Source organism: Ornithorhynchus anatinus, chromosome X2 (assembly GCF_004115215.2).
Source record: "Ornithorhynchus anatinus isolate Pmale09 chromosome X2, mOrnAna1.pri.v4, whole genome shotgun sequence".
Taxonomy (NCBI): Eukaryota; Metazoa; Chordata; class Mammalia; order Monotremata; family Ornithorhynchidae; genus Ornithorhynchus; species Ornithorhynchus anatinus.
In genome coordinates, this window is record NC_041750.1 from 18511631 (window position 1) to 18531137 (window position 19507).

At 43.7% G+C, this 19507-nt stretch overlaps 1 protein-coding gene and 1 non-coding gene across 4 annotated transcripts in view; one reads left to right on the plus strand and one right to left on the minus strand.

The window, feature by feature from the left end:
* FOCAD (focadhesin) overlaps positions 1-19507 on the minus strand; it is a 194538-nt gene that overhangs the window by 80969 nt on the left and 94062 nt on the right. For all 3 annotated transcript variants that reach the window (XM_029052840.2, XM_029052841.2, XM_029052842.2), the window contains 3 exons: positions 5319-5453; positions 3674-3724; positions 1613-1696 (listed from right to left, as the gene is read on the minus strand). In XM_029052840.2, coding sequence (XP_028908673.1) covers positions 1613-1696; positions 3674-3724; positions 5319-5453 — 270 coding nt within the window. The remainder of the gene's footprint in view (positions 1-1612; positions 1697-3673; positions 3725-5318; positions 5454-19507) is intronic.
* On the plus strand, positions 6917-7054 carry LOC114807519. Its single transcript, XR_003755579.1, has one exon. It is a non-coding gene; the product is annotated as a small nucleolar RNA SNORA7 (small nucleolar RNA).

The window sequence follows — 19507 nt, forward strand, 5'->3', positions numbered from 1 at the left end:
TGGGCATGTTTGAAGGCAGAGGGGAAGAAGCCATTGGAGAGTGAGCAGTTAAAAATAGAAGTTAAGGAGGGGAGGAGGGAAGGGGTGATGGTTTTTATAAGGTGAGCGGGAATGGGGTCCAAAGCACAGGAGGAGGGGGTGGCGAGGAGGGAGGAGATCTCCTCTGAGGATACTGCAGGGAAAGATGGGAAAGTAGAGGAGAGGGTTGGGGTGGGGGAGGCAGAAGGGGAAGGGGTGACTTTGGGGAGCTCAGACCTGATTGTGTTAATGTTCGTGATGAAATAAGTGGCCAGATGGTTGGGGGTGAGGGATGGGGGAGGGGGAGGAACAGGGGGCCTAAGGAGAGAATTAAAGTTCTGGAACAATTGGCGGGGGTGACGGGCATGGGTGTCACTGAGGGAAGAAAAGAAGTTTTGCCTGGTGGAGGAGAGGGCAGAGTTAAGGCGGGAAAGGATAAATTTGAAATGGATAAGGTCGGCTTGGTGCTTGGACCTTCGCCAGCAGTGGTCAGCAGCTCGAGCATAGGAGCATAGGAGGCGGACAGAGGCAGTGACCCAGGGCTGTGGGTTAGTGGAGCAAGAGCGGCGGAGGGAAAGGGGGGCGAGAGAGTTGAGATGAGTAGAGAGGGTGGAGTTGAGAACGGTAACCTGATCATCGAGTGTGGGAGGACACGACGGGGGGGCAAGGTGGGGAGAGATGCTTTTGGAGAGATGGATGGGATCAAGAGAGCGGAGGTCTCTGTGGGGGAGTAGTACAGATTTGCACGGGGAGAGAGTGTGAGAGAGGAGGCAGGTGAGAAGGTTATGGTCTGAGAGAGGGATTTCAGAGTCGGTGAGGGAGGAGATAATGCAGCGGTAGATGATGAGATCGAGGGTGTGACCAAGTTGGTGAGTGGGCGAGGTGTGGTGGAGCAGGATGTTGGCAGAGTCGAGGAGCGATAGCAGGCAGGTGGCAGAGGAGTCACCAGGTACATCCATGTGGATGTCGAAGTCTCCAAGGATCAGAGTGGGCAGAGAGAAGGAGAGACGGGAGGTGAGAAAGGGGTCAAGGTGGTTGAAGAAGTGGGTGGTGGGACCAGGAGGGCAGTAGATGACGGCTACAAGTATCTGTAGGGGGTGGTAGAGGTGAACGATATGGGCTTTGAAGGAGGGGAAGGAGAGGGAAGGGGGAGGAGAGATAGTGAGGAAGCGGCATCGGGGTGAGAGAAGGAAGCCGACGCCTTCTCCCTTTCCGGTGAGTCTGGGGGAGTGGGAGAAGGAGACCCTCCGCTGGAGAGAGCAGCGGTGGAAACCGTGTCTTCAGGAGTGAGCCAGCTCTCCGTAAGGGCGAGGAGGAGGAGAGAGCGGGAAAGGAAAAGGTCAAGGATGAAAGGTAGTTTAATGAGGTAACTGAGGCACCGAGAAGTTAAATGACTTGCTCAAAGTCACATGGCTGACAAGTGGTGGAGGTGGGATTAGAACCCATGACCTCTGACTTCCTAGCCCGTGCTCTTTCCAGTAAGCCATGCTGCTTCTAGGTTAGCTAGGGAATGCTCCCGCAGGAATGGCAGACAAATGCAAAGCACCCGCTATGGCAACAGGGGAGTACAAAGAAAAGAGAAAAAAAAGTCTACCTTTTCAGGCAGATGATAGATGTTGTTTTCTTCTGAACCAAATTCTGAAAGAGATTTGTACGCAGCAGAGGCTACCACAGGGTCCTAAGGAAACGAACACATGTCAATGCAGGCTCACTGGTTTTGCTTAATGTTGAAGGAATTCTGGCCTAGGGGAAATACACTGGCCTAGAGTGCTATTCTTGGGGACCACACAGAGCTGTTCAAGGACTGCGATCGCCCTTTCTCTACCCACCTATCATCACGCCCCCTTTCCCTCCCCTACCTCGGGAGCAGAGGGAGAACAGAAGATTGTACCACATTGTCTGAAGTTCCCTGGACACCAGCTAATTAGGGTGGAGAAAGGGGATTCCACTCCTCCCCCTTTCCCGCTTCTCACCCCAACCATTTTGAATCTCCTCTCTTTTTCTCTCTCTTTTATGGTATTTGTTAAGTACCTACTATGTGCCAGACACTGTACTAAGCACTGGGGTAGATATAAGGTAATCATGTCAGGTACAGTCCCTGTCCCACAGGGGCCTCAGAGTCTACCTAGGAAGGAGGACAGGTATTGAATCCCCATTTTACAGATGCGGACACCGAGGTACAAAGAAGTGAAGTGACTTGCCCAGGGTCACAGAACGGGCAACTGGCGGAGCTGAGATTAGGATCCAGGTCCCTGGACTCCCAAGCCATGCTATTTCCGCTAGACCACACTGCTCCTACTACTGCGCTGCAAAAGCTACCCTATATCCCCAGAAAAGCAGAGGATGGAAACTCTACCTCTACCCAGAGTTTAGCAGACACTGGGGGGTAGCTCTTCTGTCCCTAATTATTTTTGTTGGAATGGAACCTTGGTCTACTGGATTAAGGGGTTGGAAAATTGGTGGCAGTTTTTCCACACAATGCAGTTTTCCCAGAGCTGTGTGGTGCCTGCAGACCGGACAGTATTATAACACTTTTGCTGTTCTAAGTGTACGATTGTCCTATTGTGTGTTCTTCCCTGTTTTGATTCACTTTAAATTATTGCCCTTTCCCTGTGGATAGGGCCTCCTCCTACTTACCTTCCCCCTGTCAGACTGTGAACCCCTTGGGGGCCACACCCAGTGACTTAATTCAGTGACCAAGTATTCTTCCTACCACTTAGTACAAAGCCCTACACATCATAAGTACTTAATACAAGCTACAGACTCTTGCTTATTCTGTACTGCCCCGGGGGAAAAATTAGATCAATTACTATCTTTTAAAATAGGTGAAATCTCACTGCCACTCTTAGTAGATGGGTGAGAAAAATTCAGTTGCTTGAGACTGAACCATTTCTTACCTTCTGAAAATAATCATATCCAGGCTAAGCTGAAAGCATCTTTGAAAATTATTTTACTCTTGTGATGCCTTTTTAGACAAACAAAATGATTTAGGGGGAGGCAGACTGCTAAATGGAAAGAAAACAGGCCTGTGAGTGGGGAAACCCAGGTTCTGCCACTGGCTTCAGCCTTCTGCATCAGCCTTATCCCCATCTGCATAATGGGCTTTAAAATGACTGCCACCTTCTCGGTGCACAGAAACTTGCAAAGGCAGATGATATGAGTGAAAATGCTTTGCACTTCCAAAGTGGCATTATTAGTCTGCCTGCTTGTCAAATTTGCAAGCCTTACAGAAGTAAGAATGCATAGGAGGGGAAACAGAAAAGGGAAAACATTTTTCAGGAAAATTAAATACACTTAGTGCTGATAGTGTAAATTACTACTACTGTGTAAATTGTTAAAATACTTTTCAAACCATCTACTTCCACTTTTACCAATTTCTCAGTAACTCTCATTCATCTATATATTTCCTCACCCTATTCACTCTCCCTTCTGTGTCACAGATGCACTTGGGTCTGTACTCCTTAAGCACTCTGCATTTACTGCTTCCCCTATCTTCAATTTCCTTTGATGTCTGTCTCCCCCACTAAGTTGTAAGCTCCTTGAGCGATTACCAACTCTATTGTATTGTACTCTCCCAAGGCTTTAGTACAGTGCTCTGCACACAGTAAGTACTCAATGAATACTTTTGATCCATTACATATGATTCCCTAGTTACCTTGCTTTGAGAGTGATTCCAAAGGAAGCTGACAACTTGGGCTTTAAATTTCTGTAAAATTAACAATCAATAAATTAACACACATTAGAAAAAAGCTTTATTTATGCCAAAGGAAATTTTTGGGATGACATTTAACAATTAACAATCAATAAACAATCAATCAATAATTTATTTATTTAATAAATTAACACACATTAGAAAAAAGCTTTATTTATGCCAAAGGAAAATTTTTGGACTCAAGTAAAGTATAAGGAAGACTATAATGGAAAGTTGGCCACAGCCAAAACTCAAGAGAACACAGACAGGGATAAACACACGTCCAATTTTGTTCAATTTTTCAGATTATTTTTTTGGGGTGGGAGGGGGAGGGCACAGAGAAGGGAGAATTCAAACTACCCTTTGAACTAAAAATCCTTTGGATAAGATCCTGGATGTTCAGATAATCCAGTTGCTACTTCACCAAGCCTACTTAATTTTACATAGTTTTAGGATAAAAACCCTCACCATCATCCACATAAAACTGCTCTGTTGAGAGTAAGATGCTCATGAGATAGAGCAGTGTCTAATTTAGTTATAAAAGAAGGGAAAAAAATAATCACCACTGCATATAATTGTTTGAATAGAGCTCACACAGGAGAGAATTTGCTTTTTCATTGCCAGTGTGAGGAACTGACAACTTAGAAAGGTGAAGAAATGGTACCAGGAGAAGGGTAACCTTACTGACAACTACATGACTCGACATGACAAACATCTGTATGGCTTTCATAGTTATCCACAAGTCAAAATCAAAGATGGCTGACTGAACATACATCTCTAGATCATTAGATATAAGTTACTTAATGTCGGGGTCCCAAGCAGCCTGTTGCATTCCCTTCCACTGGACCAAGTTATCGGTCTAAAAAGAGGCAACTTTCAATGAGTTATTTTGGGAACTCCAAATTTAACTGATGTAATATCATTTCTTACATCTTGAAGCTACTGACCATTTTAATGATCATACTGTATTAGCCAGCTAGAATTATATTTTTTTTAAATGGTATTTGTTAAGTGCTTACTATGTGCCGGGCAATGTACTAAGTGCTGGGGTAGATACAAGTTGTTAATGATAATAATAGTAATAATAATAATGGTATTTCTTAAGCATTTACTGTGTGCCAGGCATTGTTCTAAGTTCTGTGGTGGATATAAGCAAATCAGGATGGACTGTGTCACCCCACGTGGGGCTCACAATCTACACCCCCATTTTACAGATGAGGCACAGGGAAGTTAAGTTACTTGCCCAAGGTCACACAGCAGATGCGGGATGGAGCTGGGATTAGAACCCAGATCCTTTTGACTCCCAAGCCTGTGCTCTATCAAGTAGGCCATGCTGCTTTTTGTTGAAATAATATAACTACTTGGCATATTTTAAATACTAAGTGAGGGGGTAGGGGCTCAGTTCTTTCCTGTAAGAAACCTAAGCCCCAGGAATGGAGAGAGAAGAAGCCCTTATATACTTTTCATTCTAGCGCATCCTAGGCTCCAAGAACAAAAACATGTGGCTTGAAGCGAAAGATATGAATGAATGGCAGCAATTGTGACAACACAATCCTCGAACTCCACCAGGGAAAAGCTGCACTCTTACATGCAAATCTCCCACACATACCTCATATTCTGGTGTGTTCACTGTCAAAGAAGGGACCAGAGCAAAAAGTTCGCTGATTGCCTTTAAAATGAGAGGTCGTGTTTCACAACCCAACTTTGGGGAGAGTACCTCCCACACAGAGCGAATACAAACCACCTGGAAAGAAAGGAGAAAGGGACATTAGCAGGAGAAATCTCAACTCACAAGTCAGTTCTTTGGTTTGGAACCTTTTGCTATTCTGAATCAATCAATCAATTGTATTTATTGAGTGCTTACTGTGTGCAGAGCACTTGGGGGAGTATGACACAACAGAATTAGCAGACACGTCCCCTGCCCATAATGAATAGTCTAAAGGGGGAGAAAGACATTAATATAAGTAATTTATAATATATAAATTGAAAATACATACAGTAAATTTAAGAGAAACTGCTAAAGGCGAAATTGAAAATATTCCCCAAAACTCCAACATGAACAAGGACGGAGGCAGGTACAACTTCTTAATCCCTGTTTTACAGATGAGGAAACAGGCATGGAGAAATTCCTTGAGGGCAGGGAGCATGTCTCCCAAATCAATCGCATTATAGCCTCCCAAGTGCTCACTAAATGTTCTGCATACAGTGAGGGCTCAATAAATACCATTAATTGACTGTTGACTGACTGAAAGTTAAGTTACACAAGATCATACAGCAGGCAAGTAGCCTGGTTGAAAGAGCATTGGGAATCAGAAGACCTGGGTTCTAATCCCAGCTCCTCCATGTGTCTGCTGCGTGACCTTGGACAAGTCGCTTCACTTCTCCGTGTCTCAGTTACCTCATCCATAAAATGGGGATAAGAGTTTGAGCCCCATGTGGGACAGGGACTGTGTCCAACCTGATTAACGTATCTACCCCAGTGCTTGGCACATAGTAGGCACTTAACAAGTATTAATAATAATAATGACTATGTTCAACCTGCATTCTACCTTAGCGCTTAGTACAGTGTCTGGCACATAGAGTTTAACAAATACCATTTAAAAAAAAAAGTGGAAGCACTAGGATTAGAACCCAGGTCTACTGACTCTCAGTCCTATGCCCTTTCCACTAGGACACATTGCTTCCCATCAGCAAGTGACCAGATTTCAGTCACCTGAAATCATATAATCATCATCAATGATAGCAGAATACTTTAACTAGATGCTTTTAGAACAAACCACACAAGTAAAAGGCACAGTTTCTGCCCTTAAGGAGTTTAAATCTCCATGCAATGAAACCCTGTTTATTCAAGTCAGAACTAAGAATATGCCAGTAAACAAAATGCAGACATGGATGAATGCTTAAGGAACACTCAAAAAAACACTCCCAAAAATCACCCGAGCCAAACCAAAGAGGTAATCTAAATTCCTTAGGGGGAATCCGTAGTCAGGGGAAATAATGTGTCATATTTTCCTCAAGCTTTTAAATGCTTTGGGGTTCTGAGACTACATTTCTTTCATAGTGTTTTGTTTTGTTTTTATGAGAGTGCTTAAATATCAGCATACAGTCCTAAGGACAAAATTGGTACTGGTGGTTCTACAAGTAGCCGCTACCATGATGCATCTTTTTCCAGTTATGCTCTGCGTCATTTTGCAATGCCCTCTTAAACCCCTCTCAGGGTCGCACCTGGAGAGTTTCCAGTACTCTACCAGTCTCGGCTATGGGAGGGAGAGTGAAGCAGAGGCCTACCCATTCCATTCCTAGTTTGGGCAATGGCTAGCGAGTGGAAGGCAATTAGCAACAAGGCAAAACTCACCCATGCTGGGCAGCAGTGGCATGGGAAAAAGTCAAGGGCGGAGACTTGATTTACTGCGTGGAAGGCAGCAGTGGTAAACCACTTGTGAATTTTTACCAAGAAAACTCTATGGATACACTACCAGAGCGATTGCAGACGGAGAGCGTTCTGGGAGAGATGTGTCCGTGGTGTCGCTTAATGGGTCGGAAACGACTCGACAGCATAAAACAAGAGGTACTTAAAACTCTTCACTTTTGAACAGGCAGCATTAACGTGGTTTTACAAAAGTGCAAAACCCTTCTTCTCTGGCATCCTTTCGGAAGGAGCAGGAGTTGCAAAACTACAGCTGTATAACTGCAGAATTCTAAAGAACTGTAGACTTGAGAGTGATTCTGGTTCATCCAATTCCTCAAGGGGCCCATTACTCAATGGGATGGGATGTAAAGTTTCCTTTTAGCTCCACCCCCTCTTTTTACCTCATCCCTTTAAGAAGCTGAAGGTTCCCTAAGTCGTTTCACTAGAGGGACAATGTCTTCTAATGCAGACTTGATTAATTTCCCTATCGAATCTAACAGCGTCACAAAGTTTCCTGAAGGGGATTTCACTTTGCAGGGTGAAGGATTCTGACTGGATTAATTCTCTAACTTGTTATCTGGCACCCTTCGGGTTAGCATCAGAACAATAATGGCAAGAAAGGAGAAAGACATCTTGAAAAATATTTCTCGATATCAAAGTAAACAGGGCCGGAGTCTTAAGGAGTAATTTTTAGAAAAAGTTGAGCTCTTATATCTTAATGTTAACGGAAGCCCGGAGCAGTGAAAGAAGAGGCTGTGAAATTATAACAGTTGCTTAAAACCAACAAAGCCAATCCGCTGAAAAATTTTGCAGAGGATATCAAATTATAAGCAAAATATGAAAATCTCAGGCAGCAACGAGAATCGAATATTATCCATCAAAGCTTTAAAAAGAGCCAGAGGGACCGTTATGAGCCCATTCCATAAAGGTACTGAGAAATACAGTTTAGTGCCATTTTATATTGAAAAATCAGCATGCTGTGTATCTGACGTAATTGCTGAATTAAGTAGTCACTTCAATGGCTCTGAAAACACTTTAGAGAGCAATTTTAAACTGTAAAGATGAAGCTTTTAGGAATATCTATTGAATTAAGTCCATTTTACGAATAGACAGTTCCATGAATACATTTCCAGTGTAACCAATGTTGACAGCTCCTGAAACTTAACCTGATTACATGCTGAATGAAAATGACCCTTCTCCCCTCACCCCCCTGCCCCTGCATTACGCAGACACAGATTTGAAGTGAGTAGAAAAATGACAGACCCTTTATGAAAGACCACACCAAAAGATGAGTCTTTATTTTCAGCAGGTCTGTTTAAAGTCCCTGAAAGCAGGCAATGCATCTGAATATTGTCCCAGGGCAAAAAACCAAAGCAAAACTAAAACTCAAAAAAATCAAACTAACCTAAACCAGGGAAAGCAGAGACTATTCACCTGATCCACGGCAAAATGCAAAACCCCAAGGTATAAATGAAAACTATTTTTGGCCTGCTTCTAACCACAACCGCTTCGTTATCCCCAAATGAAGGAACCATAATGAGGATGACTAATAATGTTGGTATTTGTTAAGCCCTTACTATGTGCAGAGCACTGTTCTAAGCACTGGGGTAGATACAGGGTAATCAGGTTGTCCCATGTGAGGTTCACAGTTAATCCCCATTTTACAGATGAGGTAACTGAGGCACAGGGAAGTGACTTGCCCACAGTCACACAGCTGACAAGTGGCAGAGGAGGGAGTCGAACTCATGACCTCTGACTCCGAATCCCAGGCTCTTTCCACTGAGCCACGCTGCTTCCCTAGAACGCTATTCCAAATTTAAGGTATATGCACCCCAGGGCAATGTCTACTCATCATGCCTCTGCTTTGAACTAAAGTAGTAATCCAATGCTGGGACTAGGAGATACATTTGGCCGCCAAACCCCATCTAAATACTTACCGTCACTTCTGGCTGTCACTGAACCTTAGTCCCAGATCCCTTCCTCCTCTGGTTCATTTTTTTTTTTGAATGGTATTTGTTAAGCATTTACTATGGGTCAAGTACTGTTCTAACCTCTGGGATAGATACAAGGTTGTCGGGTTGGACACAGTCCCTGTCCCACATGGGGTTCACAGTCCTAAATCCCCATTTTACAGATGAAGAAGTTAAATGACTTGCCCAAGGTCCCACAGCAGACAAGTGGCAAGGTTGAAAATAGAACCTAGGTCCTTTTGATTCCCAGGCCTGTGCTCTATCCACTAGGCTATATAAGTTTCTGAATTTACCTGGCTTAATTTACCTGGCTGCCGGGTAAATTAACCAATGTCATACTGGGTGTATGCATTTCCTCAGCATTTTTAATTGGTCAGGGTGTTCATTCATTCATTCAATAGTATTTATTGAGCGCTTACTATGTGCAGAGCACTGTACTAAGCGCTTGGGATGAACAAGTCGGCAACAGATAGAGACAGTCCCTGCCGTTTGACGGGCTTACAGTCTAATCGGGGGAGATGGACAGACAAGAACAATGGCAATAAACTGCGTCAAGGGGAAGAACATCTCGTAAAAACGATGGCAACTAAATAGAATCAAGGCGATGTACAATTCATTAACAAAATAAATAGGGTAACGAAAATATATACAGTTGAGCGGACGAGTACAGTGCTGTGGGGATACATCACTGGAGGCCCAAAATCTCTCTGGTGGGAGCAGATCTCCTCCCCACCTATCCCTCCCCAGAGAAGAAGATGAAGCAGGATGAGCTAGTGGAAAGAGCACGGGCCTGAGAGTCAGAGGACCTAGGTTCTAATCCCGGCTCTGCCAAATGTTTGCTGTGTGACCTTTGCTGTGTGACTTGGGCAAGTCATTTAACTTCTCTGTGCTTCAGTTCTCCTGTTCTCCCTCCCACTTAGACTGTAATTAATGTGGATCTTGTACAAAGCTTAGGAATCCCATTTAAGATAAAACTCATTAAGAGGCAGCTGGTAGGGAAAATGGGTGGAGTCTGTGGTCAGAGAACAGAATCTTTCTGTCACCTCAACAGCAGCGGGTACTAACTGTCTTCACACCAAAGGGGAACTATTAGTATTACTGGAAAGAGAAGTCTCAGGCAATTGCATAGGCACTTAAAACAGAAGAAGCATGACCTAATGGAAAGAGAATGGGCCTGGGAGTCAGAGGACCTGGATCTAATTCTGCCTCTGTCACTTACCTGCTTTGTGACCTTAGGCAAGTCAGTCAGAGGACCTGGATCTAATTCTGCCTCGGTCACTTACCTGCTTTGTGACCTTAGGCAAGTCACTTCACTTCTCTGGGCCTAAGTTCCCTTATCTGTAAAATGGGGATTCAATTCCTGTTCTCCCTCCTACTTAGAATGTAAGCCCAATGTGGGGCCTGATGATCTTGTATCTACCCTAGCACTTAGTACTCTACTGGGCACATAGTAAGCGCTTAACAAATACCACAATTAGCGTAGGGCTCCTTCTGCAGAAGGGCTAAGCACTAAAAAGGTTAGAAAAGGCAAAATGATCCACTTAAATGAAGTAACTTTTTAGGACTTCCGTACCTCTATTCCTGTTCCATTCACTTTTTGTGAAAATGCAAATTACGGGTAAACTGGCGGAGAGCTGTTTGTTTTAGAACTGCACAGCACAACTTGCCACCTACTCCTTTGCATCCCAGGCTGCAAACCTAAAATTTCAAGTCTTGGTTCTAATGAGGTAAGAATCTAAATCCAAAGAGGAAAAAAAGCCTAGGCAAATCAACATGCCACTTAATACTGCTTAGTTTTCCAGCTGGACGAAGGTCCCCAAATCCATAGCAATGTCTAACCAGATGAGACCGATACCCCTGACTCCTGCCTAAGACCTGACAACCTCGTGAACTTGGCAAGAAACAGGGCACTGGAGATGAACTTTCCCATGAACCACCTTCCCTTCCTCACTGGTCTTTGCTCCCGCTTTCACACTGCCAAGTGTCTCTGAAGAGTAAGTCTCCTGTCTGATCTTAAAATATCTCCCCTCCAGCACAGCTTTACCCCAATCTTCCTCTTCCTGTTCTTGTCCAAACACCTCGAATGGCCTTTATATATCAACTGACATCACTTCCTCTCTGGCAGTTCTCTTCCTGACTCCCTGCAATCTGTTTTTTGCCCTCTCACTCCACTGAGACCGCACTCACCTCCTTTGAGTACTCCTTACCTTCCAGACTATATTCGACACCCATTGGCCATTCCCTTCCCTGGGACATTCTCCCCAGCCTTGATTTCATCAACACAGTATTCTCCTGATTCTCCGTCTACCTCATTCGATTGTATTTACCGAGCGCTTACTGCACGTGCAGAGAACTGTACTAAGCGCTTGGGAGAGTACAATGTAACAATAAACAGACACATTCCCTGCCCACAACAAGCTTACAGTCTAGAGTGGGGGAGACAGATCTTAATAGAAACAAATAAATCACAGATATGAACATAAGTGCTGTGAGGCTGGGAGAGGGGAAGAACAAAGGGAGCAAGCCGGGGCGACACAGAGGGAGTGAGAGAAGAGGAAAGGGGGAACTTAGTCAGGGAAGGCCTCTTGGAGGAGATATGTCTTCAATAAGGCTTGGAACCTTCTCAGGCTCCTCTGCTGGCTCCTATTCCTTTTCTCACCCTTTAATCAATCGGTCAATCATATTTATTGAGTGCTTACTATGTGCAGAGCACTGTACTAAGCGTTTGGGAGAGTACAATAGAACAATATAACAAACACCTACATCCTGCCTCTGGCCTGGAACACCCTCTCTTCTCATACTGCACAGACAATGACTCTCCCCCTGCTTCAAAGCCTTATTAAAGGAACAGTTCCTCCAATAGGCCTTCCCTGACTAAACCCTCCTTTCCTCTTCTCCCACTCCCTTCTGTGCCACCCTGACTTGCTTCCTTTATTCACCCCCCCCAACCCCGTAGCACTTATGTACATATCTGTAATTTATTTATTATATTAATGTCTGTCTCCCTCTCTGGTCTGCAAGCTCATTATGGGCAGGCAATGTCGTTTATTGTTATATTTTATGCTCCCAAGCACTTAATACAGTGCTCTGCACACAGTAAGCACTCAATAAATAAAACTGACAGACTGAAATGTGTATATATGTATATATACATACATACAATATTTTCTATGCATATAAAAATAATGTGTCTTCTTTTCTCTGCCATTAAACTACAACCTCCATAGGGACAGAGAGCATGTCTTTTTCCTTTATTGTATGCCCCCAAGCACCTAGTAGAGGGAGCTTCATACGGTAGGTGCCCAATGAATACTGATAATCAATCATATTTATTGAGCGCTTACAGTCTGTCTGCACTGTACTAAGCACTTGGGAGAGTACAATAACAACCATATGAGACACATTCCCTGCCCACAATGAGCTTACGAGATGCCGTAACATGTAAAAAGTTATCCAATCTCTCGGATACCTTAGTGCTTAGAACAGTGTTTGACCTATAGCAAGCACTTAACAAATACCATAATAATAATGTTGGTATTTGTTAAGCACTTACTATGTGCAGAGCACTGTTCTAAGCACTGGGGTAGATACAAGGTAATCAGGTTGTCCCATGTGAGGCTCACAGTCTTCATCCCCATTTTACAGATGAGGTAACTGAGGCCCAGAGAAGTTAAGTGACTTGCCCACAGTCACACAGCTGACAAGTGGCAGAGCCAAGATTCGAACCCATGACCTCTGACTCCCAAACCCAGGCTCTTTCCACTGAGCCATGCTGCTTCTCTACCATAAAAAAAAGCTACATAGCAATGACCTACTTCTGTTCAGGAGAAGCAGCATGGCTCAGTGGAAAGAGCACGGGCTTTGGAGTCAGAGGTCATGAGTTCGAATCCCAGCTGTGCCACTTGTCAGCTGTGTGACTGTGGGCAAGTCACTTCACTTCTCTGGGCCTCAGTTCCCTCATCTGTAAAATGAGGATTAAAAGTGTGTGAGCCCCACGTGGGACAACCTGATTACCCTGTATCTCCCCCAGCGCTTAGAACAGTGCACGGCACATAGTAAGCGCTTAACAAATACCAACATTATTATTATTATTATTCAGTATATGGGCCAACCATCAGCTCTTAATCACCAGGACCATCTTCTGCTTTCCCCCAGATAGAAAGATCTCTCAAATGCACCCATGGTCTAAATCATGTAATTTCATCGATTCTACCAACACCCATCAGTGGGAATTTAAAGATGCATGGATCACGGCTACAATGATCACTGACCCTCATGTTCCGATCCCAAACTAGGATCATAACCAATTCATTAAAATGCAGCATTCAAACCATCAAGAAGACTAAACATCAAACTCCAGGAGAATACAGAAACCCATAAAGGTATACCCTGGCAGCAGTTCTGTGGGAAGTAGGAGTCCCAAAAACACCTAACAACATCTGGCAATCAATCATTTGATCAGTGGCATTTACTGAGAGTTTACTACGTGCAGAGCACTGTGCTCAGCACTTTGGAGAGTACACCACAACAGAATGATGGGCGAACGTGAGCTCCTTAAAGAGATGCTGGCCATCAGGCACTGTCCGCCACAAGACAGTGGGTAAGGCAAGATGACGCTATCAAGATGGGTGAAGTGAAAGCAGCTCAAGAGGTTAAAACCTACCTGCAGAAAAGCAAGGAACACAATACCGTGTGATACCTCACGGATATAACAAAAGGACTGTCTACAAACACCTAGGATGGAACATGTACATTGCGCTAAGAAACATAACCAACTGTTGGGTCATTCTACCACAAGCCAATAAATAAGGAACATACAAAGTTGGCAGGATATAAGTTCGCAGTACAAAACAATCAGCCTGGAAATTGAAAAGTGATTAATCATCAGTGTAGATGGCCTAGCTTATTCTGGATTGAGGAGACTATTATTTTTCAAAACTCAATGCATAGAAGATAAATTATTTCCATATGAGGAAATGAAAAGAAACGACCAACTTTTCCTGGGATCCCTCCCTTTCATTTTTGGCAGAATAGAGGAAGAAAGAAAAAAATGACACACGTATGCTGAATCTTCAAATGTTTTCTGCTGAAATATATTTCTTTTCAGAAGTCTATGGCTTTCCTCAGCTAATAAAACTTTGGGGAAAAAAAAGGCATCTTAAAATCATTTTTCCTCAACTTTACTTTGACAGCTGGGCAGTTACTCACATCAGCACTGAGCTGTGCCCACAAGGGTCTTCTAGTTAATTTACGGATGAGAGGAGGAGGGAGTGAATAGGGAGAGACTCACACTCTGGATTCTATTCACTGAGGCTAGACAATCAGAGAGGTTAATACTTGCTGGCGCCTATTCTAATGCATTCGGAGACCTTACGAAAGCATCGACACCCTCAGCAGCGCTAAGCGGTCGACTCTGAAGCAGACCCAAGGTGGCCAGTGCTTCCAGAAGCCAGTAGGGGCCACGTTGGGCCAAGGGGTTCACTGTTCTTTCACTTCTGCTCTAACCGACTCCAAGCCAAGCATTTGGTAGGAATTACTCCTCCAGCCCTCCCTCACCAGAATTCCCGACAAGAATCGCAGAGCCTGTCCAATGGACAAAATAGTAAATACTTTCCTCCTACTTAGGCTGTGAGCCCCACGAGGGACAGGGACTACGCCCAAACTGATTATCTTGTGTCTATCCCCACTCTTAGTACTGTGCTTGGAACATAGTAAGTGCTTAACTACCACCATTATTATTATCACCATATAACAAATAGGCAAAGTCGCAAGAAACTGAATCAGGAAGGATAGTAAGTCCTGGGGTTCTGAGCCCTTTCATCAGCGTGATTTGCTGATGCCACAATTTAACACTCAAATGGCAAGAGAGGTTAGTGAGCGCTTACTCTGTGCAGAGCACTGTACTGAGCACTTGGAAAGTACAATTCAGTTCAGAAACAGTGGGGTTCTGGAATACAATGAATTAATGCGTATTAAAGTAATGTTTGCCACATCACATCTTTGCTGGCTGGATATGTGAGAATATTATGATGATTCATTCATTCATTCAATAGTATTTATTGAGTGCTTACTGTGTACAGAACACTGTACTAAGGATTTGGGAGAATACAACAGCAGTCACATTCCCTGCCTACAACAAGTTTACAGCCCAGTAACAATATACAGTCTAATAATAATATTATCATTATTTAGTGCTTATTATGTGTCCATCTAAGTAGGAGGGAGATTGTTCAGAATGGGAGTCCCATGAGAGCAGGGGCTGTGTGTGACTTGATTATCTTGTATCTATCCCAGTGCTTAGTTCAGTGCTTGGCCCATAGTAGGAACTGAACAAATACCAAAAAAAAAAAAAAGAAAGGCAGACCAGGGATTGAATCCCCATTTTACAGAAGAGGAAACAGAGGCACCGAGAAGTCCAATGACTTGTCCATGGTCCCACAGCAGGCAAGGGAGAAGAATGGACAGCAGCAGGATATCCATGTGGCTGCTCCATGGTGAACTAAAAAAGGACACACACAAGCTGAAAGGGCAGAGGAAACATCTCAGAGACCTGGGGAAGCAGAGTGCGGAATAGCCATACATTGGAAACAACAGCTTGATGTGTGGCAATCAGGAAAGGTATTATTTTCAGTCAATAACAAATATTGTTTAGAATGTACAAATGATCACATGAGACTCAGAAGAATTCACAGCATGCGTGAGGAACAGAACACGGGCCTCAGAGTCAGGTCATGGGTTCTAATCCCTGCTCTGCCACTTGTCTGCTGTGTGACCTTGGGCAAGTCACCTCACTTCTCTGTGCCTCAGTTACTTCCTCTGTAAAAGAGGGATTGAAACTGTGAGCCCCAAGTGGGACAGGGACTGTGTCCAACACAATCAGCTTGGATCCACCTCAGCGCTTAGTACAGTGCCTGGCACTTAGTAAGCGCTTAACAAATACCACAATCATTATTATTACTGTTATTATTACCGACTCTGATATGGTCACTGGCCCACGAGAGGCTCACAATCTACATGGGGGATGAGGGAGTGGGGGAATTGGAGAGGGAGGAAGGAGACAAAACCAGGAGAAGGGAAAGGAAAAAAATAAAAAAGAAAGCAGACTAAAACAAAGACACAAAACCCAGTTCGTTGTGGGCAGGGAATGTGACTGTTATTTTGTTATAGTGTACTCTCCCAGGCGCTTAGTACAGTGCTCTGCACTTAGTAAGTGCTGGATATACATGGTGGACTGACAAACTAACAGTTTGATACAGCAGGGAAGGGATAGTCCTTGGTCTCCTTGGCTCCTCCCAGGACAAAACCACCACAACCTGAGAAGCAGTGTGGCCTAGTGGACAGAGCACGGGCCCGGGAGTCAGAAGGACGTGAGTTCTAATCCTGACTCTGCCACTTGTCTTATGTGGCCTTGGGCAAGTCACTTAACCTCTCTGTGCCTCAGTTACCTCATCTATAAAATGGGGATTAAGACTGTGAGCCCCACATGGGACAACCCGATTACGTTTCATCTACCCCAGCGCTTAGAACAGTGCTCAGCACATAGTACCCACTTAACAAATACCATAATTATTATTATTTTTTCCCATAATTCTTGTCTCTATAGGGTAGCTGAGTTTGTTCACCAGTCAGAGAAAAATACCACTAGTTCAGATACTCTCTTCTTTTAGTGTGTGATCCCAAGTGGATCTCTTGATTTAATGTGGTAGAAGTCTTTTCTCTATATTTCTCTCTATCTGCTACATGATTGCCAATTACACATAGGATTAGCCACTCCCCACTGGCCATCAGTGTATGTGTTGAGTCTTGAGGAAAGGTATTCAAACTAAAGAAATGAGGCATGAAAACATCTTTTGGAATCCATAAATGTGCAACAACTCTTCTCTTTCGGAGCAAAATCATAAATCCTGGTTAGCTGCATAAGCAAGTGAATTGCTCAAAGGAGCAATAAGGAGGGAGAAATAGAAATAATAGTCTATCATGACTTGTCCAGAACTTGAGAGCATCCTACCTATTGGAACTGTGTTTAGCTGAGGCAGAAAAATATCAGCCTGCCGTTTTGACTCTCCTAAAGAAAATCAGGCCTGAAATGTACATATGATTGAGTAAAATACAGTAGGCCAAATGATATCCAATGACAGTCGCCTAACACTCCAAGTTATTTCACAATCCATCGCTCCGTGAGTTGATGTTTGTACTGAAACCAAAATCCAGCCAACAGGCTTCTGACGTGCCAGTTTCTCTTCAGATGAACATAGACATCGCCTTCTAATAGGAGCAGCATGGTATAGTGGATAGAACATGTGGCTGGGAGTCAGAAGGTCATGGGTCCTAATCCCAGCTCTGCCACTTGTCTGCTGTGTGACTTTGGGCAAATCACTTCACTTCTCTGTGCCTCAGTTACCTCATCCATAAAATGGGGCTTGAGGTAAAGTGGGGTGAGTTTCTGGAGAGCCTGGAAACCTATTGTGAGGAGTTTTTGTTGGCCGAGAAGCAACTCAGGAAGCAAGTGGAGGGTTTTGAAGAAAGGAGAGATGTGGGCCAAGCAGCGCTTCAAGAAGATGATTTTAGGGGAGCAGCATGCCCTATTGGAAAGAGCACGGGCCTGGGAGTCAGGGGACCTGGGTTCTAATCCCAGCTCTGCTACTTGTCTGCTGTGTGACCTGGGCAAGTCAGTTCACTTCTCTGTGCTTCAGTTGCCTCATCTGTAAAATGGGGATTGAGACTGTGAGCCCCATGTGGGGCACGGACTGTGCCCAACCCGATTTGCTCATACCCACCCCAGCGATTAGTACAGTTCTTGGCACATAGTAAGTGCTTAACAAATGCCATAATAATCACTATTATTATTAATAATAATAGGAATATTTGCTCAATTCATGCTGAATCCCTCCATCCCTGTGCTGTGCTATCTTGCCCCACTCGGCTTGCAAATTCCCTTCAACCATATGGCAAACAGACCTGCTATTACACAGGCAAACAACCCTTCAAAAGGTTTAGTGCCAAGCTCTCCATTATATCATTCGACGTACATTTATGAGTCTAGTAAATTCAAGCCCTAATCGATGGAATCCTTGCTTTTTTTTTTCTCCTTTGCAACATTGCAAAAAGTTATTGCTTTAGAGAGAATCGCCTGATACATTTGTGGAGGAGACGTCAAAAGAGGTCAAGCCGCTGAGAGTGAAAATGACACATGAAATGCGCCATTCTCCGGCACGTTAAATAAAATAACTCAAAAGGCTGTCACCTCCAAATTGACCCAATTTATTTATTCAGGACCAACACGATACCCTGCCTAGATCCAGAATTCAACCATATTTATAAACATCAATGCAAGAAAGCCAATTTCCCGCTTTCTCTCTGTCCCCACCCCCTAATGGTACCAAAAAAAAAAAAACCCCACTCCCACATTTAAGCCTAAAATCAATATTCTTTATTCACTGGAATATCATAATGGCACACAATTATCATCATCTCAGTCATGACATTATTTCCAGCTCAGTGGCATTCATTCAGATGAGCATGATCTGCAGCCACTGAGCCAAGCTCCTCTGATGTTAACTGGCATAATTAAAACCCTCCCAGTGTCCGTCGCATTTGATCTTTGAAAGAATGCCCTCGGTGCTTGACGGAGGTCCGGAAATGCACTGCTGGACACCCTGAACAGTGTTCATGTTCTGGCATAGATTACCCACATAAACATTTTTTTCATCATAAACAGATGGTCCAATGAGATTACATCCGAATAACCCACTGAGATCATTATTCCGGTTCAAGTACGAAAATGGCTTTCCACCATTCTTTCAACCCGGCAAACACAATTTGCGGAGACGGCAGCCCTTCGGTTGAATAAGCAGGACGGCTTCAAAAGTTAGGATTCTAGTGTCTTCGAGAACCCATCAGCCGAAAGGGGTTACGTTTTCTAAGTGTGGGAATGATAAGGGGAATGAGTAAGGGATGGAGGGAGTGTTGGGGTTTTGATGGTCTTAACTAAAAGCCTTATTTTCACAAAGGATTCTTCTTTTTAAAAATGGAAACACAAATTAAAGAATACAGGAAGCCAAAGTCACTTCTTCAAGGAAAAAAAATAATATTTTCCTGCTCATCAGTCTCCCAATAACAGTGTCTTTCACATGTGTTCTAGTTCACAGTTACGGTTCAATTTTATCTTGGGAACTTAAAGTCTTCCTTTGATCTACGTGCCGGATTAAATTTTTCTTTAATATGAGAGACACTCATGGAATTCAGGGAGGAAGAACTTCTCATATTTAATCCAGGATCAGTTCCTGCTGTTCATTTAAAGTTAAAAATAAGAAAGAGGTGCAAGTTCAAGGGGAAAAAAAAATCTGCAGTGCATACAAAAAATGGTTAGCCTGAAAACAGATTTGTCGGTTTTCAAAAAAAAGCTGTTTGTGCCTGGCA